At 44.3% G+C, this 22,373-nt stretch overlaps 2 protein-coding genes across 4 annotated transcripts in view; both read left to right on the top strand.

Annotated features, from left to right (window-relative positions):
• The first annotated feature begins 77 nt into the window (after positions 1 to 77).
• On the top strand, positions 78 to 4,363 carry qtrt1 (queuine tRNA-ribosyltransferase 1). Its single transcript, XM_030090513.1, has 9 exons — positions 78 to 365; positions 441 to 509; positions 626 to 764; positions 1,370 to 1,564; positions 1,795 to 1,933; positions 2,035 to 2,110; positions 2,217 to 2,326; positions 2,539 to 2,623; positions 3,779 to 4,363. Exons 1-9 carry the CDS (start codon positions 78 to 80, stop codon positions 3,929 to 3,931), a joined length of 1,254 nt encoding a protein of 417 aa, XP_029946373.1. The 3' UTR covers positions 3,932 to 4,363.
• A 1,658-nt stretch (positions 4,364 to 6,021) lies between these two features.
• kcnt2b (potassium sodium-activated channel subfamily T member 2b) overlaps positions 6,022 to 22,373 on the top strand; it is a 37,111-nt gene continuing 20,759 nt past the window's right edge. For all 3 annotated transcript variants that reach the window (XM_030090484.1, XM_030090486.1, XM_030090485.1), the window contains exons 1-7: positions 6,022 to 6,125; positions 17,902 to 17,981; positions 19,255 to 19,357; positions 19,643 to 19,705; positions 20,520 to 20,568; positions 20,996 to 21,055; positions 21,801 to 21,875. In XM_030090484.1, the coding sequence (XP_029946344.1) occupies positions 6,037 to 6,125; positions 17,902 to 17,981; positions 19,255 to 19,357; positions 19,643 to 19,705; positions 20,520 to 20,568; positions 20,996 to 21,055; positions 21,801 to 21,875 (519 nt within the window). In that variant the 5' untranslated portion in view covers positions 6,022 to 6,036. The remainder of the gene's footprint in view (positions 6,126 to 17,901; positions 17,982 to 19,254; positions 19,358 to 19,642; positions 19,706 to 20,519; positions 20,569 to 20,995; positions 21,056 to 21,800; positions 21,876 to 22,373) is intronic.

The raw sequence follows: 22,373 nt of genomic DNA on the forward strand, positions 1-22,373 counted from the left end.
TTGAATCAAAGAGCTAGTTTCCGATTGGTCAGAAAGACTGTCAGTCAGGAAGCCCTCGTATCACGTGACCATTAAACATGGCTGCCACCATGCAGTGTGGAGACGACACAACTACTTCAGAAAACAGCATGTCTCTAAAGAAAACTCTGTCTGTAGCTTCGCCTTTGACCTTGAGAATTGTTGCCGAGTGCCCCGTGACTAAAGCCAGAGCTTGTGAGCTCGTGCTGCCGCACGGCGCGGTCAACACGCCGGTTTTCATGCCTGTCGGTACTCAGGGAACTATGAAGGGGATCACTGTGGATCAGCTGGATGCTCTGGGCTGTCGCATATGTCTGGGGAACACATACCATCTTGGCATGAGGCCGGTAGGTAATCATCCGACATCAGTAGAATAATCTGCTAAAGTCACGACCACTTCAAGAGTTGATCTCTGTTTTTAGGGGCCTGATTTGATCGAGAAAGCCAGAGGTTTACATGGGTTCATGAACTGGAAGAGAAATCTCTTAACTGTGAGTGCACCTTTTTTTTTCTTACTCAAATAATACACCATTAAAAAGTGTTCATTTTCAAAGATGTACTGCATATCGCTGCTCTGTGTAACATCCCTGTATTTTCTTCTCTGCAGGACAGTGGAGGGTTTCAGATGGTGTCTCTTGTTGAGCTGTCAGAAGTCACTGAAGAAGGGGTCAAGTTTAAGTCCCCCTATGATGGCAAAGAGATCCTGCTGAGTCCCGAGAAGTCCATCAGCATACAGAACAGCTTAGGTCAGTCAGGACTAACTCAATCCAGGATTGTTTTCTGCCCTTATTTCCCATGTCTTTGCAACTGAAATGTCCCTGACAACACACAGAGGTGAGAAAAATGTGACGAACCAGTAATCAACATAATCTGGTTTTAGTCCAAATACAAACAGGAATTAAAGTTGAGGTTTTTGCTGTTAACAGTTTGTCGGATCCTTTCCAGTGATGAATGAAAGCATGGCAATGCTGCGTCAAACAGTAATTAGATCATTGTGTGGGTCTCATACAGGAGAGTCGCTTACGTTTATGACATTGTGATAACTCAAACACATCCAACAACTTTAAAAAAAATCCCTGTAGGGCAGATGTAGGTTCTCAAATTTTGTTTTATACAGATGGCAAATTCATATTTATTACAGTGAAATTTGATATTTTTTAAAGATTTAGAATAGTATTTTAGCTGATATTAACTATGGTAATGAACACTACAAATATTTGAAAGGTGAAGTCTTGGTGCCCTGGAGTGAAGCTACAATTACTTGAAACGTCCTCTTATTTTTCTTGAAACTGATAAACTGCAGCATCTGTCTTTCTCTGTGTTTTTTGTTTTTTTTTGTTGTTTGTTTTAGGGTCAGACATCATGATGCAGCTTGACGATGTAGTCAGCAGTACAGTGACGGGACCAAGAGTGGAGGAAGCCATGCACAGATCCATTCGATGGCTGGACCGCTGCATTGCTGCCAATAAAAACCCTGACAAACAGAACCTTTTCGCCATCATCCAGGGTGGATTGAATGCAGAGCTGCGCAAGGCTTGCTTAGATGGTAAAAAAAAGTTTCTTACCACTCCATTTTACACTGACATCTCTCTCTTTATACTCATAATGTACAGTGAATAGTTTTACTGGAGAGAAAACTTGAAAAAAGACAAATCTAGACGATGTACATAAGCGAAGCGCAGATTTAACAGGACTTATCTGAAGTGTGTATTTCGACTATGACATGATTCAAATCAGGTTTTATGCCTGCTCTTTAAATTTTATTTGTCCTTGTAGAAATGACTCGGCGTGACGTTCCCGGTTTTGCCATCGGGGGTTTGAGCGGAGGAGAGGAGAAGGATGACTTCTGGAGGATGGTCACACTGAGCACTGACCACCTCCCACGCGAAAAGCCTCGCTACCTGATGGGTGTTGGGTGTGTGTTCCTGTCTGTTCTGTAATTTACACTGGAACGGTCCTTGTTGTTTACAGTGTGAATAGGAGACAGGAGTTTTATTTTGTCCTTGTGTGTTGCAGGTACGCTGTGGATTTGGTGGTGTGTGTCGCACTGGGCTGTGACATGTTTGACTGTGTTTTCCCGACCCGCACTGCAGTAAGTCCTCTTTACTTCACAATGTGGAGACATTATTTATCATTTGCCATTAATGTTGATGTTTTGTTTCTTTTTCTTCTGACCATTGTGGACTTTTCCCCCTCAGAGGTTTGGCTCTGCTTTGGTTCCTTGGGGATCCCTGCAGGTCAAACAGAAGCAGTATGCCAAAGACCTGCAGCCCATAGACCCAGACTGTCAGTGTCCCACCTGCAAGAGGTAAACATAAATAAATAAATAAATAAACTGTGCATTGTGGCAATTTGAAGGTTTCTCTCAGGCACAAAATTTTCTAAGATGGTTTTCGTTCCCATTTCTTTTTCATTAAGGTGAAAAACAAATAATTTCAGATGATGATGTATCTTTTTTAATTGATATTTATTCATAATGAAGATCAGTGCTTTGTGTGTAACTGCGGTTTTCTGTTTCAGACACAGTCGTGCCTACCTGCACGCACTGTTTAAGAGTGACACTGCAGCCATGCATCACATCACGATTCACAACATTTCCTACCAGGTCAGTATGAGTCGGATCCACTTGAAATGAGCTCCATTTGCATTCCTGTTCATCTAATGACATATTTATATTTATTCATATTTTAATATAGTAACAAAATCAAGCCCTTTTGCATTTTGAATTTATTGTTGAAATAATGTATTTTAAGATTCTGCCTTGTTTAATTATTGATTTTTTTTTTCATAACTGTGTAAAGCAAGCTAAATTATAAATCTCCCCTGGTGAGTTGCGTTTTTATGTCTTGACCTTCAGTTTGAGGGATTCAGGTTTGAAATTGGTTTGCTACAAGAAAGGCAGAAAGCATTAAATAATGAAACAAGAAGGCTTCAAAATATTAGTTTTTATGTGTGATGTGGAAGTTATACACTTTAAAATAAGTTTTGCACCCTCAGATGTTTTTGGAAGTACTTGTCCTCTTTAAGTGTGTTGAGGCAGCTGATCTGTCTTAAAGTCACTTTCAGCATGTAAGAAAAACAATTCATCATTTCATTATCTTCCTGTTCCTGCCACTCTGACTGTGAAACACTCCCTCAACCACATGTCAAGATAATTAGTTTCCTTTTATGCTTCAAAAATCCAACATCTCTGACAGAAATACGGCTCGAAATCTTGTACTTTTCAAATGTGTTTGACAGGATTATGCTTTCGCCGCAATTTCAGCCATTAAATTCTTCTGCGCTCGCTGTGCTGCGTTGCACAAGCTTGTTTAAGTGCTCTGACATTATCAAAACAATGAAGGGCCTCATCTTGTGACAGATGCATCCCAAAAGATAATAACCATCTGAGGAGAAATCATAATAAATCTGGTCTGATTATGCAATCCGTTCATTCATTGTTTTTTTTTAAAGTCCTTTCTCCCTCAGCGAGAGCGAGGGATGTCCATGATGGTCGTTCTGTTGGCCCCCCTCTCCACAGCTTTCATCTCATTTAGGTTTTTAATTGGATCCTGTGGGACATTACCGTTTTAGCTTAACATGCTGCCATGGGTAAAGGGTTACTAGAAGAGGAGTATAGGCACCACATGCTGGCCAGTGTTTGACCTCTCGCTCGCTGAAGGCGCACAGCAGACAGAGGAGGGTTTCCCCACTGAAGATCGATGGTAATCGCGTTAATTTTCCTCAGTTCATCAAGCTTTTTTTTTTTTCTTCTTTGCAGCTCACCCTGATGCGCTCTGTGAGACAGAGCATCGTGGACGGCCGCTTCCCCGACTTCATACGGACGTTCATGAAGAGACTGTTTCCCTCTCGTGACCAGTATCCCAGCTGGGCGGTGGACGCTCTGGCTTCGGTCAACGTTACACTGGAGTAGAGAACCGATGGAACGCAAACGGACGCAAAAGTCAAACAGTGACAGAATTTTTTTTATATCTTTTTAAGTGGTTTTCTGGTTTTCAACTCTGTTTATATTTTTATATGCATTGTTAACTCTTTGTGACCATAAGGAGACCAGGATGCGGTCTGAGGGGATAAACTCTGTCATTTTGTCATTTCCACCCAACGGTTTCACTCATTCTCTTCAAATTGTCCTCAGAGTACACATTATGGTAATGTAAGACTGAATGGGGTTTAATGAGGTTTGAAACACATGAACTATCTCCTCGGATGTGCTTAGACACTTTTTGTTGTTACCATGGATACTGTGCTTCTGGCCCACCCACTTCAAATGGAACGGTTTGCTTTTACTGTCAACATTTTGAATTTATTCCAGAGACATACGATGTCTCACAAAATATCCTTAATATTAAACGTTTTATACTCGCGCTTGTGTTCTACCTTTCATGCCACGGGCCGAGTGACAGCCAGCTGGACGTTTGAGCAGATCAATGAGTCTCACAGCAGGATGTGTGCGTTCCTGATAATGACCACCAGAGGGCGCAGTGGAAGCAAATACAACCAAGACTGACAGTGAAAGCAACGTGTTGTATAAGTTTTATTATAAGCAGATAAAAGTCAAAATAAGACTTTAAGTTTTGTTAGACATTTGTTAACAGGTGTAGGACGGAACTATTACATTAACATCCATTCTGGCCACGAGCTAAAGCCTTTCTAATTAAGTCCATCTTTTGAATTTGAATGTGTTTTTCCCCCTCATCAGCCCAGCAGCCGCAGCTCCTTATTGTGGCTGAGTGCAGGTTTTGTTTCGGACGCACTGGGTGCCGCTCCGGTGATTAATATTAATCAATGGAAGTTAATCTGAACAACACCTGTTGTCTGTGGCTTTGAGTCAACAACGGTCCTCTTCAGCACCGCATTTGAATTTCATTATCCTTTCTGCTGTGGCCGAAGGCTCCGAGAAAATGAAACCTGAGAGGCAGACGGGCCAATATACACAGCAGAGGTGGAGTCTTGCATTAGAACTGCTGAGTTTTGATGCCTGTTGACGAGGATCTACTTTATTCCCTCAGTTGAAAAAGGTTATTGATAATAACACTAAGAGCACAAATAATACAGCCTCAGTAATGTGTCTCAATGATCTTAACAAAAGTGTACTGTGTTTAAATATAAAACAGTGCAAGGCTTTCTTTTTTTTTGTAGGACTGCCTTTTTTCTGTTTTCTGCTCTAATGGGTATTTTTGATTACATTGTGGGCGCGCAGTGACAGCAAGAGCAATCAGAGCGCAGTTGGCAGGCCGTGCAGAATCGTGTTAAGTGTCTGAAAATGAATATGCACGATCAAAGACTTGCTCTAAATCACCTCAGCGCGTTCTCTCGTTCATTTCAGAAGAAACACTTGTAAACAATTAGAGAAAACGCGTTTCACCAAACTGAAAATAACCTATTTAGGGGGGAAAACGCGCTTAAACAAGAAAATAACCACCATGGAATAATAATAAGTAGACGGAAGAGCCAATTAAGTCTCACAACTGCAGGTCTTCACAGCATTATGTGTATGTGTGACAGTTTTATTATTATTCAGGGTGGAGAATAACGCCACGCAGCTGCTAATTTGTGGATTTTTTTGTATTTTAATTGCTTTTTTTTTCCCCCTCTTACTCCATCAATGAAAAGTGGTCTCCACCTCTCACTGCTCCTCCACGGTTCATTACACATGTGCAGTCAGTGCGTCCAAGTGGCGCTCAGACAGGGAGGATGCTGCTGGAAGGAGAGGCAACCAGTTGCTGCTGCCGCCTCCTGTACGCACCGACGGACCAGCGCCGCCAACCTGTTGCCGCCTCGCCGTGAGGGAAAGTAGAGCTCGACACCGGCAGAAGTTGTTCTGGACGGATATGGGAGACGCGGCCATGGGGTGCATCAAAGTGATCGCTGTTAATTTACGTTTTGAATAGCAGGAGGGAGAGGAGCGGAGTTGGATTTGGAGGTAACCACCTCCCCGGCGGCGCGGAGGTGCGGTTTGCTTTGGTTTCTCTTCTCTGCTTTTTTTGGGGGGATTTTTTTTTTTAAAAGAGGAGGACCATGGTTGAGATGGAAAAAGAGGTGCTCCCTCTGCCCCCCCGGTACCGGTTCCGAGACCTGTTGCTCGGGGACTGGCAGACCGATGACAGGTGAGGCTGCAGCTGCTTGTCGCGTTTTACGCACGGCGCACTCGATCCGTTGCGCATCAGTGCGCCATGAGAGCATCGATTCATCTTTGTCCAAAAAGTGTTCTGTCGCTCTGCATTTACGTTTTCCTGTCGTTATTGTGAATGATTCGGGTGGCACGGACGCGTTGAAGTGTTTTACGCTCAGCTGACCGGCTGCCCTGTTTTCTTAATGGATGCTGCAACAGGTTTGCTCTTTTCCGTGTGTGCACTGAGGCGACTGCAAGCGCGTTACTGTCACAGCAAAAGCAACGTTAACTGAACAGAAAGCAAACATTTCACGTGACATATGCCAACAATAAACACTGAACCAAGAATATCTCTCAAGTTAGAGTTTTTCTTGATATGCAAAATGAACATTTGTGCAATTTGCAACATCGAATTCCTCTGGTGAGATCCACCAGGAAGGAAATGATGGCCAATTAATGTTTCCCTACAGAAGGCTATCCACCTCTCCTACTCTTGATGTCATTATTCCTGATATGTACAATGAAACAGCTGCCACGGGGACCTGCGTGTGGTCTCTGTAGCTGCCAATTAACCTTTGCTTACATTCCATTTGCACAGCACTGTATTTGACATGCTCAGTGATACCACTGCCTAATTTGGCTATTTCATAACGCTGTCTGATGGGAAGCTCTTAACCTCCATTTCACGCCTGGTGTCTCTTGTTGCTAGGTGGAAATAATCCCTAAAACACTTGCTTGTGGGCCTGAGTGGGTGTTTCAAATAGGATTATTGGGGAAACCGGTTATTGACAGCATGGGAAAGAAGACCAATTCAAGTGTAAGGGTTGCTGGTAATTATACATGGCCATTGCAGTGGTGAAGACACTTTACAGAGGGGGCCTTAAGTCAATAGCTCTTAATTGATTCTTCCTCCATGTCAATGCATATTCTCATTCCTCCAGATTGGCGTCTCAAAGCAAATTGAAACAGGTCAATCAGACCTTTCTGATTAATTAAATTGTTTATTTTAAACCACAAAGCACAAACCACGAACCCTTTATTGATAAATGTCACTATTTCAGTCAATTTGGATCCCCATCCAGGGAAAAGGGCTGTTTTTTTTCTGCACCGCTGAGCCTAAACGGGCCTTCCTCCTCTGGTTGTGCTCTCCTGACCTTCTGTAATCTGTCAGCTATCGCCTAAGGACTAATGTTTCGGCGCAGTGTGACCTCAGCCACTCGATTGCAGGGGTTTTGCTATTCAGTTCTAGGAAGTCCACAAGACAGGAAAGACTTTTTATAGTCCGTGTTCTTCAACCCCAACATAGTGTAGAGTTGAGAAAAAACAAAAAAACCAGCTGCACAGTGAATGGTTTCATTCTGTGAAGAATGTGGGGGGAAACAGTGGCATTGTGCTCGTGATTACCTTGCTTGGTTTGCAGGCTGCTGAGTCGGTTGGTGCAGGCGGCGCACGTGTTGAAGCAACAGATGTGCTCCAACACTGAGCACAAAATGAGCATCACTATTTTTGGAATCCTGCGACTCCTTGAATAGCTCTAAAAAGCCGCTCCCGTTGTATGAATGCCACATTTTTGTCATTTTTCCATTGATGTCCATCACACACACTCACACACACTAATGAACATTTCCACACAGAAATTGCCTTCCTCGTACCACTCGTGTGGTTGTTTGTCGCTCTTAAGAGCTACTTCTGTTAGCATGCACGTATTCATAAGAGATGATTCCTATACAAATGCTCGGAGAAGGCGCGCGGCCAAGGTGAGGATGTCAGTGTATGGAGGGCGTTGGCAACTATGAAATGGACTGACTAAAGGAAAAAATGATTGCACTGATTGGCTGTGAATGAGAAAGTACAATTAAAGCACAACTGTGCCTTTTGACTGCCATTGTCTACAAATCCATGCGCAGCAGGTGGACTCAGGTGCACAGAGGGCCTCCGTTCAGTGTGCCCACCTCGGATTTTCATGCATCAGAATGTCAACATGTGTAAGCCGGAGTTATCTCTTTGACACATATGGTTGAATTCTGCTCTAGAAAAAACATTGAGCCCGTTAATCCCTCTTCTGTCACACACTCCCTCCTTGCTCTGCTCTGCTCGTCGTCCCTCTGGCTATGTATGTGTGTGTGTGTGTGTGTGTGTGTGTGTATTTGTGTGCACCCATACATCCTACCCATTTAAAATGCACTCTCCACTCTCATCTCTACAGCATATTTCTGATTGAAGTGCCCGCTATACCCACCCCTGCCCCCTCTCCCTTTCAAGACCTCGCTGCCACTCAGACTCAGCGTTCGTTTTTACTGTAGCTGCTGCTGAAAGGCCCTTAAGTGAAGAAATGTTCAGCACAGCCTCGTAAAGATAGGGATTGATTTGACAATTTATGTCACATGCTGGGATCTTTTCACCTCCTGATAGTGCAGCTCTGGTATCTTCAGTGCTTTGCTTCATTTTCAGCCTTTTCCAGTGGTTTATAATTTTATTTATTTATTAAATCGAAAAGATCAGATTTATCAGATCGTGTCTTTAATAATTAGTTGCCTAATTGGAAAAAAAAAATAGAAATGTATTTGAGTTCATGGCCTTGTTGGGCTTGCGGCTGGTTTGCATGTTCTCCCTGTGCGTGCCTGGTATCGTCATCTGGGATCGACTGAACTCTCTGCTAAACCGTCGTTGGAGAAATTGCTAGAAACAGTAAACAGATGCACGAATGCAAGTTGTTCTGTTCAGAAATGTGCCAGGGACAGAGAGGATCGTTTCATTGCTTCCGTTCTGTTTACGCTGACACCATTTATGTTTTCTGGCAGAGTCCAAAGCTTCTGTTTTGAAAAAATGCCAGATGACTACACTGTTAAATAAAGCTCTTTTGCAGCCTGATAGCAACTTTGCCAGCCAGTGAGTCTCACCTGAAACAAATCTGGTATTTCGCAGCATTTTATTTTACAGTAAGAAATTGATTCATTCGTTTTGGCTGCCAGACCAACTCCTGCATGCCAAGGTATTTAGTAGATAAATAGGGAAAATTAATATTTACATTTTGAGAGCTGAAAATTAGCATTTTCTAACAAAATATGTGCCAATTACTATGCTCCTCCTTTGCCAGAGCATATGCAGTTTTTCTAAGATTTGATAACTGCCTATAACACAGGTTTCCCCCTGCAGCCCTGCTTGTATGACTAATTTGTTAAAGAGGAACTGAACTACAACCGAATCTCCACAAGAGACTGGTTCAGTGGGAGCTTTTTGTCCAGGATTACCATGCAAATAACAACCCTTTGTCCTTAAAACAATCTCTTATTGGCTGTCGCCTCCACGTCTCCTCTGTCTCAGACTCCTCTCTGTCATCCTTGCTCCCCGTGGTCCTGTTCCCCTTTCCTCTCTCTTAATTCTCCTTGTCAAGTCTTAATCCAGCGAGGCCGGTGTGGAGCATGATCCATCAATATGGCCAATATTCATGCCAGCTAGCTTTACTACGCAGTGACTTGGCAGACAGGTGGATGCCACAGTCCCGGAGATCATCTCCGTTTTCTCATTTGACACTTCAGATCAGAACTCCAAAGAGGAATTGACGAAGGCAGAGCGGGCGCGCCTCTCATGCGTCTCCTACTGCTTACTATTAGTAAACAGCTTCAGGAAAGTGAACTTAAAAATGAGCAGTTGGAAAATTAATTGGAGGGGTTTCTGCATAACGGACAGCTTGGGGTGCAGATTGCGGTGGCCTGATGAAAACCAAAGCATCATGTCTAATAAATGCCTTTCCCTGGTAATTAAAAAAGAAAATCTCTTTAAAAAAAAAAAAAGGCATCCTAATTAAGTCTTGAAAAGACGTGAGGGCGCTTGTGGGGCGTAACATTAAAGAGAGGTGGTTTTTCAGAGCAAACGAGAGGGCACGGAGGACGCCGCCTGTTATAGGGAGTACTGCGAATGTTTGCTGATCACTTCATGAACACAGAGAGAAACGCTGCGGAAAAGCAGAGTGAGTGATAATGTGGTGTTTTACCTTATGTAATGCAGTTTGTTCATTAATATTATGCAAGCTTCCCATGCAAATTAAGGTTAAAGACAGCAAAAAATCCACGCTTTTAGAAAGAAGAAGGTCGGTGAAATATTCACTTCTGACCGTCATTGTCCTTTTTCTTTTTTTTTTTTATTCTGCCATTGGGCATTAACAAGCTCGACATCAAATTCCCCAGCCAGCCTTTCAGTTTGAGATGAGCGCTGTCAACACTTCAGAGCCCCCCCGCCGTGGACGCTAACACAGCCGTGAGGCCGACTAGCATGTTTCTGACCGGTTTTTTTTGGGGGGGGCTCTTGTTGCGTTCGGCGCTCCTGAAAGGCCCCGGTGCGTCGTGGCGGGGGCAGCGCGCCGCTGTGCCGCCGCTGTTTTGGGGCCCCGCAAACACCGCCGTTCACTGATTATAGCTCCCTTATTCCCAAACCGTGTTAGCCTAAAACGCCACAGGAGCTGCCGTTCAAATCCATAAAGCCCCAGAGAGCCCAAGGACAGGCAGTATAGATGATTCCCCTCTTGTGTTTCAGTGTTTTGTTTTGTTTTTTCGCACCACACATCAGCCTCAGAGTAGCTATTTGAAGAGGACTGCGAGGAAGATTTACATCTCACGATGATTTAATCGGATGCTAAATGTCTCTGCGAGTCTGGGGCTAATCTAATCTTAAGGGACAGAAAGATAGGATGTCATCGCACGACTTTTAATAGTGTTGTGCACGATATCGGCCCATATTTTGTTACACTGACAGAAGAATTGGATGCTAGGCTCTTCCAGAGAACAAAGTGGTAATCTCATGTGAGGCTTCTTTTTCCTGCAAATGTAATATGTGCAGACGGTGTAAGAGAGTGTGAGTAATGTGCTTTGTTCCTACTTCAGGAGTACTACGCTAATGTCTCATGGATGGTGAAGGATCGTCTCCGGAAACGGGCAAAGCGAAGTGGGGATATTAGGAAACTGCGCCGGGCACTTCCACTGATGATGTATGGAAAGTTTGAATCCGTGGAAACCCTAGAGGTTATTTAGGAAATGGTTCACTGACAAGGCTACAAAACCTTCCTACATTTGGCCATTAGGCTGTGGAATAAATGACATATTTCTTGGAAAGAAAGCTGCTTCTTTTGCTTCTTTCCTGCTGTGTCTCATGCAGGAACCGGACGAAAGGAGAGCGATCATTAGAGAAAAAAAAATATACATGCAGGATAATAGGGCATGGCATAGACTGAATCTTTTCCCCTTAGTTACTCACAAATAAAGAAACAAGCACAAAAACGGACTCCTGCGAGACCCCGGCCATTATCAGAGTATGAAATCACTGGCTTGTTCCCTCCAAGTGTTAAAGTGGTTGTCAGAAACCGTTACGGAGAATTTAACATTTCTCAAACTCATTTGTCAGCGAGAACTCTTGTATTATAAGTTTAAAGAGGACAACACTGTTCCTTGTATCACTGAAAATTGATTTTTTTTTTTTCTTTTGCGGGAATATGTACACGCAATCTCATTTCTTCGTCTCCATCCTTTCCCACCTGGAATCAACACTGCGTCATGCGTGTAATGGCTGCTTATCTGGGTCAGGGACAAGCTGTCCTGTCGGCCATTGGTTGAATGAAGCAGAGCACACCTTGCCTCTCTTAAGATATTACAAGAGCCCCGAGGAGACATGCGGTTTATTTCCTTTTATTATCCTGTGTAGACTTTCCACCATTCTTCATTGTGCTGTGTTTATACTGTCTTACTTCCTTTTGTTTTTACGTCATGAGGAATCTCATATCCATCCATTCATCCTAAACTGGGGAGCTGAGAAAGTACACGTCATTGTTTCTTCATCATTACGTTGAAGAACTTAATCTAAATACAATAGTATTCACCCTTCTCCTCATCACCTCTATGTATCTGCTTCATCCAGCACCGGGCTGCGGAGGCTGGAGCCATTCAAAAGGCCGGGTTGCATCCATGACACAGTTTAACTCATTACAATGTTTATAAAAGTCATCTGCATTTGAAATGGTTGCTGCCGTCTCCTATTTGCCTGCCAGATCAAATGAAAAGGCACAGATGATGGAGTGGAGGCACCACTTCACTCTGCACAAATAATGAAGGCTGCAGATTCTGATCCGGGCTGCACACAATTAAAATTTGCTCTGATCAAAGAAGTCCGGCAGATGTTGTGATAACCTAATTGAATTCAATAAATGCCTCATTAAAAGCAGCCTGATAAAGTGGGGAACGAGCGCTCCTCTCTGCATGTAGGCTAATGGTATGCTGCTGTCTGCCTCCGTGCAACACGCAGACACAATGAAACGGCTAAAGCGATCAGCAAACAGAAAGTTACACTTGATTTAATCCAGCAGTTTTCACGCTGGGCGTTTGAGATCATGAGATCGACTGCTGCTCGCTGTAATGGAGCGTTGTTGTGACGAGGAGGCCGCGCTGTTCGGCGAACCTCTGTGTTTACCGGTCGGTCTGCATCCCCGCCGTCACCACTGGTCATGAACTTTGGGTCACGACCCAAAGAATTAGATTGCAGCCACAAGTGGCTGGAATGACTTTTTTCTCAACCTGAGCTCAACCACCCGAACAGACACCGTCTTGTTTACAGTTAGAAACTTTCGCCGCTCCGAGCAGGACCTCCTGCCGCCTTTAATTGTCATCATTTTCATGTGGTCGGTTCAGCCAGGCGAAGGAGAAATCACTCATCTTGCAACGTGTTGTTTATCCACAGCTGGTATTGTGCATGTTATGAGTGGTTATTTCAGTTACTGTTGCCTGTCTGTCATTATGAAATATGGAGAGCAGGGTTTCTTTCAATCCCAAGGTTGAAGCTGACAAAGTAATAATTTGTCAATCTGATAAGTTGACAAAAGTTTTTTTTTTTTTTACAGCCAGAACTGAGCAAGTGTTGCAGTTTGTGTTCTTAATGAATATGTCGACTATGCCCGTTTTTCATCAGCAAACTGCACTAAATGTATCCGATGTAAGTATTATTACATTAATGGCTGCAGTTATTATATTTTAAAAGGGATTATTAAATTGGTGGTCATTACACTGAGCATGTATGGCAGTGTGTGAGTGAATAGGTGAATACAAAAGATCGTGTTGAGACTGCTGAAGGAGGTAAATACGCCCTGTGAGAAAAGTCCATAAAGTTCTCTCCAATCAGTCTCAGTCCTCCCTCCTTCATCCGCCTGACATCAACGATACATTTTAGCACACTGGATCTTTTTCAGACTGTCTAACAGTGATGCTCGATTGAGGAAATTCTCACTACGTCAGCAGTTTTTTTTTTTTGCAATTCTCAGACCAGCCTGGCGTCATCCATCCTGTCACTGACAGCAAATCACCCGATGCTCTTTTTTACCTTCAGCAGGTCTCTGTGATCGCGTCTGCGTTTACATCTATTTCTGATAAACTGAGCTCAGTGATCCTGTTGAGTCTTTTAACTCGAATCAATATGTTTATAATTCAAAGAGGGAACCGGCAGTAGTCGATCTAGGAGGCCACGGAGGTTAGGAAAAATGGTCACACTTGTAAACAGATGTGGCGAAATGTGTTTGATTGATCTTTTATTTATAGCATCACAGTTTAGCATCACAGTTTGAGTCAAACACCTAAAGAGCAATCTGAATTTTGGAGCAGCGGCATGGAATAAAAGGTTATTCAATGCCTTCCTTCAGTTGTTTGCTAGTATATTTATTTGTTTTATGTTGCAAATAATGATGTCTTCATTATTGCAAAGTCTTATTATTGCTTACACCGTCTTTTTCAGGATTCGGGATTTCCTAATATTCATAATTCTTTAACATTTGTGTGCTGTGATGACTGAATTTCCCTTTGTGGGAAAAAAAAGATAAATCCTTATCTCATCTGGTCTTATTGTTCTGAAGAAGTTCTTGCAAAGCGCTGATTTCGACATGAGTTCTATATCTTGCTGCTTGTTCAGTGTTAGATCATTAAAACTGATTATTCTAGACTTTTATTATCAGGTCCTTGATATCTATGATCAACCAGTTTTGTGCTTCTCTTAGCTTTCTTATTTCCGTTCATTTCTTTATTTAAAATTTCAGCTCTCAAAGTGGATTTTCTCCCCCAAAAGGATGCTCCACGGTCTTACTCCCTTTCCTTTTCGCTAGTCGAACTGAATAAAGTTGATCCAGCTGATAGAAGTTTCCTCTTTTCCTCTTAATTGCCCTATTTATTCTCGCTTCGCTGGTGTGACTACTATTTGCAGGTTGAGTGTGGAGGCTGTGGCGAGCCGGCGTGGTGCGGCTGCGCCGGCTCAGATCCGGGTTGCTTTCGTCTCTTCCACTGTGTCATTAGGCGGCCAGTGCTGTGTCATTATGGAGCACAGGCATGGGTGGAAGCAGCAGGAGAACCGGCTCCAGCTCTCACAGACCCTCCTCCGCATGCTGCCTTCTGTCTGTCCGTCTGCGTCTGTTTATCTGCATCTCTCTCTCTCTCTCGCTTTGCTGTCCCCTTCATAATGTGTCATTTCCACCTTGATTCCTCCTTTTTTCCAACTCTGTTCTCCAGTAGATAAGCTGTGAACTATGTCTATTAATGATACTCAGTTTCCTATTTTATTACTTTTTTTTGCTCGGCAAGTTTGTTTTACAATTTATTTCTTCAGAATCTTCAATTTCATAAAGATTTCATTCTGTCTTTATTATTTTTACAGTGTTTTTTCATTTGTTTTAGATAATTAGATCTATTCTGTTACATTTTTTTTTCTTCTGGTATTTTTTTTAAATTAAAAGTGTGACTTAATAGAAGATTAAATAATTGATTCATTCATTGATTACCTTCACTGGCCCTAAACTTGATAAACACACACATTGCATAAAGCAGAAGGGAGCTCTGTGGGGGTTTCTATACATGCTTTAGTGAAACAGTTGTTCCCTTAATTTGGCAGCATATGTTTCTGCACGGCGGTGACTCAAAGCTATTTTTCAATCATCTAACAATTTATTTTTGTTGTGCTCCTCAGCGGGCCTCTCAGGGCTGTTATACAGACATTGCCCAGAGGTGCTATTAGGATGTGCTGGTGTGTCTTTTGTTTTGAAATTATGATCTCTATGAGTTTCTAATGTGTTTTCCTTCCCCCATCCTCCCCTTAGATTAAAGATCTGGGCTCTCGATCGCTCCTGCAGCTCAACTATTTATTGGGCTATATTTCCACTTTACTTTTCATCCACTGTTGTACACTCAAGTGGAACAGCTCCTGCTTAGAGAAACACATCCAGGGCAAAATGACCTCTGAAATGATTCTCCCCTCCTGAGAGGATATCGCAGCTTTTTTTTTTTTTTTCTCACAGAGCTTGAAGAGCCTTCGAGGGCTTTGGTGAATGAAGAAACACAGAGAGGGCAGGATTTAAGATTGTTTCCCAAAGTGTTGAGAGGCAGTAACAAAGAGGCAATAAGAAACGTTAGCACAAGACGGAGGAAAACAGGGCCGTGGTCATATGTCAAGGTGCGATGACTGAATAAAACGTATGAAAAGGAGGCCGCTAACTCAAAGGGACGCAGTATTTCTCAGTTTTTAATGGATTTGTACTTTTGCTCATATATTTTCCCCACGGCTTGAGCACCACTGCAGAGTGTGTTTTAAATCAGGGGAACATCATCAATAAAAAAATGCTGAATGATCCTTTTATGTTACCCTGTGGCCCAGCTATACTGGACATTAGTGGACTTTCTATTATTTCATGTGTGAACCCAACTCAAATACAAAAACATGAAGCCTGCTGTGGAGATATATTGTACCTTTTCATAGAAAATTCCACTATTTCATCAGAGCAGCTGATACCTCTGGGAGACTGCATTTAGAGCTCTTTGATAATCCTCATATCTTCATTTGGATATGTTTTTGAAAGCAGGATGGCTTATTTCCATTGAGTTTCCATCTTCGATACCTCCGTACCAAATTCGGGGACGGTGATCTCAGCTACTTAATCTAAAGTGCATGATATTGGGCTGCGGGAGAAAATATAAACATTGTTTTGTTATTATGAGAACAGTGGGCACACGAAAATGCAACCATATTTTCTGATAGCGGCCCCTCAAAAGGCAGGAAAAAGCTTAGGAACAAGCTAAACTAGCTTGGTATGTAAAGATAGTAGCATTAATGAGGGACTAGGAGGATGGAACATGTTGCTGTGATTAACACGGTTGGCTCGTTGTTAAATGAAGAACATACTGCCATTGTCCCTCTGTCTTCTTGGGATTTCTATGAGTGTTCAAGCTTATTTCCACAGTTCTGTATTGGTAGACTGCGCACTAATGTTAATGACCCTAACTCGGACACAGTCGATATTGAAAATGAACAGATGCAGGTTATAAATCCACACGTTTTATCTTTATATTGTAATTTTTTTAACTGAATTTTCTCAACCATGAGATTCGATAACATGCCCGATGAGCTTTGTTGGAGTCTGGGGATCTGTGCGTGTCTGTATTTTTTGGGGGGGTTTTGGAAAAGCACTAATGTCAGCAGTCTGGAGCCATCGGCAACTTGCTATCGGCTCCCACGGCTGAGCATACTTCACCAGTATATGTTTGCTCACATCTGTTCATGTGAGAGAGAGAGAGAGAGAGAGAGAGAGAGAGAGAGAGAGAGAGAGAGAGAGAGAAAGGAAAATGAATCCTGTGTTACCATAGTAACATTGACCCCCACCCGCCCCCCGCGCCCCCCCCCCCCCCCCCCCCCCCCCCCCCCCCCGGCTGCTGCTTGGAAGGTGTGCATATTTGGTTTTATGAAGTGTATGTTTGACCGTGTGGGGTACTCACACGGCGTCACTCTGGAACCCCGGGAAGACCCCCCACCGCCGCCGCCGCCGCCCCTTCCTCCCCCCGCAGACAGGACAATAGATTGCAGTTGTTCTGCTTCCCTTTCATCTGTCTGTGTGTTGTGAGAAGTCTGCCGAGCCTTGCTTTCTCTCTCTCTCTCTCTCTCTCTCTCTCTCTCTTTTTTCATCCTCCACCTGAGTCATCCACTCTTTCCGCCATAGGATGAAAGGAGGAACTACTGAGAAGTCTCCCCCGAGGCGGTCAGACAGGAAAACAGTCACCTACGGTCCGTCTGATTATGTGTCTGTACTCGCGTAAGAGCCGTCTGAAGAGTTTCTCTGTCAGTTTTCATCATATCTCTCGGCGAGGATCCGTGTCAGAGGGGCATGTGAATCTCCTCATAATACTAATGACCTGGTTGCGGGTGTGTCTCTTTGAGGCCAGTGTGTGTGTGTGTGTGTGCGTACAGTATAGGTGTATGTGTGCGTGCTTATAACGGGAGGGTGCCAGAATGGAAAGGGAGAAGGAGCAGTAATTATGCTCTCCCATGTTCAGCAGAAACATCAGAGGGAAGTAATTTGTTGCTCTATATTTAATCAGTGGAGATAACGAGACTGACTGCAGCTGTCTGGGCCTATGGGCAGGCCGACAAGCAGGAACACCATTTCCTCCAAAACCCATTAGTATTTAATGCAGCCGGCCCCACTGTCTTATTCCCATACTTCCCTGTGTTCAAGTAATCATTACAGGACAATTTTATCTATTTTACATTGTGTCTTTCTCACATTTTAACTGTTCTTTTGTCGGGCTGCCCTCCGCTGGCTTCCCCTCTTCCTTTCTCCTCGACACCTCGCTCTTTAAATGAAGTGTTTTATCTCCACAGTCACCCGAAGCGCCACCTGTGTGCGTTTTACCGCCTCAGCTTTTGTCTCCCGTGTACGATCATTATCCTTGTTGACTCTGTCCATCTGTTCGTCCTTCTCTTAGGGTGCAGGTGGAGTTCTACGTGAATGAAAACACTTTCAAGGAGCGCCTCAAGCTGTTCTTCATCAAAAACCAAAGATCCAGTGAGTCACCCTGAACTCAGGGCCCATACGCTCTCTGGCTGCAGCTTCTCCATCTGTTGGTCTCCGTTTCTGTCTGAGATGTGTTTCCATTAAGTGTGCAGTCATTCTCTTCCTTATTTACTTTGTTTGAATCTGCTTGACACGTTTGTTCATCTGTATAACCATTTGAACCATCGCTTGATTTGTCGACTTATACACTCGATTATGATCTGATAGCGAGTCTGACAAGAGGCCAAACTTGGATGTCTAGACAGCTCAGAGTTGTTGCTGGTTTCCATCTCTTAGTAGCTGTTCAGAGTGGCCCATCACGAGAAAAGCTCTGTAACAGGGTCATGTGGAGCTATAGATCATAGACGCGTGTGGGGAGTGAAGGCCACAGGCTTTATGCTCTGATGGAACTGTTGAGCCACTGCAGCTTGAAGTCGACGCTTGATCTGATAGAGAGGTAAGGGAGTCCGTGTCTGAATGGGTGAGGGCTGCACTGATGCACCGTGTGGTTCAGAAAATGTAAAGAAATCCCAGAAGGACCTGCAGCAGGTGGTGAGTGTGGCAGAGCACAGACCACAACCATCGATTCAGTTTTAGGCAGATGGCTGTACTGACTGATGCTCCATTTGCACTTAATTTACATTTTTCAATTTGCATTTAATTGTTCCTGAAAATAATTAGTGATATATACGCTATTTTTTGCGTATTGCACAAATACTAGGGTTGCTTTTAGCGGTCAGAATTTTAAAAATACCCAGTCGCACTTAACTCATCATTCAATTAAGAATAAAAATAAAATGTGCTACTGTACTCACGTTTTTTAGCTGCGTTTATCCAAGTCTCATGTGTTTTCACCTGCTCCATGCTTCCATTGTAACTTCACTTGCGTGTGACTCAGCGCGTTAAAAGGAAGCTGCAGAGCGCACCTTGCTGCAGTGCGTTGGCACCGTTGACATTATTAAAGGACCGCTGTGCAGGATTTCAGTGTAATCTAGCAGTGAGGTTGGAGTGAGCTGAAAATGATCCTCTTAGCACGTCTTTTACAGAAACCCTGGTGGCAGTAATCTCGAAGAAAAATGAATGGATGGTGTTAAGTCTGGGTTTAATTTCATGTTTCTGGCTATCGAACATATAAAGGAGTTATTATCAAGTTAAACAAACATATTGTTGTCATTCAATCCTGCGAACAGATCTCCTGAATCCAGCACACTGGTCCTTTTTTAGAAAATTTCAGCCCTCCATGTTTAATACTATGTATATAACATCTCTAATTCTTGGATTTCAGGTCTACGGGTGCGTATGTTTAACTTTGCTCTGAAAGTGCTGAGCTGTCTCCTCTACATCGTCCGAGTCCTGCTGGACAACCCGCAAGAGGGAAGACAGGACTGGTGAGAGAACGGGCGGTAACGGGGGCTTAATGAGGTGAAACAAAGTCTCAGCGAGTGTGAAGGCTTGATAGCAGAAGCAACAGCGGCGGGTCGATAGATGAGATAACGGCGTGCAACAGGGGGGTAGGGGATGCTGAAGATGAAATGAAGAAAGTCATCTGACGTTTGAGCTGAGCAACAGGCTTTTGTAGTTTTTGGTGAAAGATGTTGGGCGAGGTAAAGGTGTAGTCACGGCTGCTTCTGTGTTTTGTGTTTTGTTTTTTGGGTTTTTTTGCCCTCCTGCAGTGTGAGCGGAGCAAACTGCACCAAGCCAAACACAACATCCCGTCCCTGCAGCGAGTTTGACTGGTAAGCATGCGCGGCTCTAATTAGGAGTGATGTCTTGTGCCTTGTAGGCACGGACCGTGAAACCGCACGCTTGGGAGCGCTGGCATCCCTGACCCCGGGTCGCCGGTCAGAAATGTGTAACGCAATTAGCAACAACCCGGCTTCACCAAAGCCATTCGCAATTGTTGATCGTAGGCAGGAGAGACACGCATTCGTCAGTCGCAACCCAACGATATGGATTACCTGTCCACGTAATATGTATATAGTGCCTGTTGCTGCCTGATCAACGGCGATCTAGTGGAGATAAAGTGTGTAATATACAGCATCAACAAGAGAGAGAGAAACCAGAAAATGAACAAGGACCTGAGGCACAGCCATGTGTTCTGCTCAGGGACCTATTGATCTAATTGGTTGCTGATGACACCGGCTAAGCTCCGGCTCCAAATGAATAAGGAGCCCGACACGGTGAGCTCAGGGGCGGGCCGCCGCCTCCCGGCATCACTGTTGATGCGCTCATGGCAAACAGCCACGGCGAGCCCCAGGGTGTCTTTTGGACGGGAAGAAAGGAAAAATAAAACAGCCTTTCCTCCACAATGAGGCTGTAAATTTCCATTTGGCTGTGTGATTATGGCTTTTCTCTTGCATTATGATCACTCTGACAGCTGAGCTCTTCACTGTGAACCGCATAATTAAACTGATGAAGTGACGTGCGTTGCCTTCATGGTGTCTGTTTAGTTAATATGATGGAGGGGAAATATTTGAATATCTTGTTGAATTTTGTATTTCTTTGCTCGCCTCCGACTAATGCCGTTCTCTTTTTTCTTCCACGCCGTAGGAAACTGATCATCTGGGTTGACAGACCTCTGCCGCTGTGGGCACTGCAGGTCAGAGAGTGATCAAGGCATCAGTCTGCTCAGACATGAACACACACATACTGGGGCACGTTCTAATTTCTGCGCCGTCTTTATTGGTTTATTGGATCTAGCACCATTATAATGCTTTCAACATCAGGGTGGCTCTTCGTCTGGACTTAGCGTTACACTTCTACATGTGAAATGTATGGAGGCAGACGCCAGGCTGAGACGTCTTGCTTCACTTAAACCTGTTCCTTCTGAAGCTCAAACATCAGCACGCCCACTGATTCCGCCCACGCTCTCCATCTCTGCAAACTCCTAATTCCTCTCTACTCCGGTCTCTCCGACGATCTCCGCTCCGCTGTGTGTCGACTCCCCCTCTGTGTCTGTATCTCTACATCTCTCTCTCTCTCTCTCTCTCTCTCTCTCTCTCTCTCTCTCTCTCTCCTGTTTGCAGGTGCTCGTTGCTTTCATCAGCTTTTCAGAAACTATGTTGCTGGTGTACCTCAGCTACAAGGTGAGTCAGTCCCGGCCCTCCCCCCCCCCCCCCCCCCCCCCCCCCTCCACCCAAAAAGGCCGACCTGAAGCCCTCTGTGATGTCTGTGGCTGCGGCGTCCACATGTGTGGGGGCGTGCGCATGGATGCAACACGCTCGAGTGTGGTCGCTTCACTCCTCTGTGTGGTCCTTCTTACTAATTTCTCCTCTTGCTTTTGCATTAAAAAAAAAACAAAAAAAGCAGCTCAGAGGCTTTTTCGGCGCCGCCCTGTTAGGAACACTTCATAAAGACTTTCGGGGAGGCCCCCGTGTCGAGCCCATGGGGGACCAATCCATCAACGGGTCGCCCTGCCTTTGATGTGCTTGACACTATAAGCCTATGAAGGGCTCTCTCCACAGATTACTCCAGAGGCTGGAGGCCGTAGCATTTAGAGCTGACTGATTCCCGGGGACAGAGACTGTCCACCTACACTAGTCAGATCCAGGTTGGCCGAACGCAGGCGGCAGACACATAAAAACAGTCATGGCTGACATCTTAATTGAACAGCGAGGCTCAGTGGAAAGCGAGCAATGCTTTTAATTTTCCCAAAGGACGCGAGGGAGTCATACAGCCCTTTATGTATCTTGATCCGTTCCACGCAGCAAAAAAGCTCGTCCATTTGTCCCCTTCCACTCATCACCGGTCCAGCCCGTTATGTGGTAATCTCAGAAAGTCGCCGCGGCAGTGTGGAGGCTTCTGACCCCCGTGTGTGGTTTGTGTTTCCAGGGCAACGTTTGGGAGCAAGTGTTGCGTGTTCCTTTCATTCTGGAGATGATCAGCGCCATTCCCTTCATGATCACTGTGAGTGGAGCGATACGCGTTGCCGAGCACTGGCGGCGGCACGGCAGTCGCTACGGCAGCCGGCTGCTCTGGTTTTCTAGTCCCACCGCACCGATCAGTGGAGGAAAATATAAGGATGCCGACTGCTAGTGGTTATTGGGTTAAATACCCTGATCAGGGTATCCTGATCATTAGATGTCCTCTCGTCTCCCGTTTCTGTTTGAATCTCACATGTTAATTAGATTTCATTTATGAGTAATGCCGTTGTAGTAAAGCAACAATGCAAACTGCTCGCCTGCCTCGGTGAACAACTTCTGTTCCGGTAACTTAGTCTCGGTCTTCCTTGGTAAGGATTGAAGCACAAGCTCGGCGATTAGGGGACAAGCTGCTCAAAGTCCTCCGAGCAGTCGCTTACATAGAGGATCTGTGTGACGTCCCCACGAGCCGATCACGTTTCTTCAAGTTCGTCTCATCAAGTTGTGTGTCAGCTTGCCTAAGTGGATAATGAACATTACCGCA

The sequence above is a fragment of the Salarias fasciatus genome, chromosome 4 (genome assembly GCF_902148845.1).
Source record: "Salarias fasciatus chromosome 4, fSalaFa1.1, whole genome shotgun sequence".
Lineage (NCBI taxonomy): Eukaryota > Metazoa > Chordata > Actinopteri > Blenniiformes > Blenniidae > Salarias > Salarias fasciatus.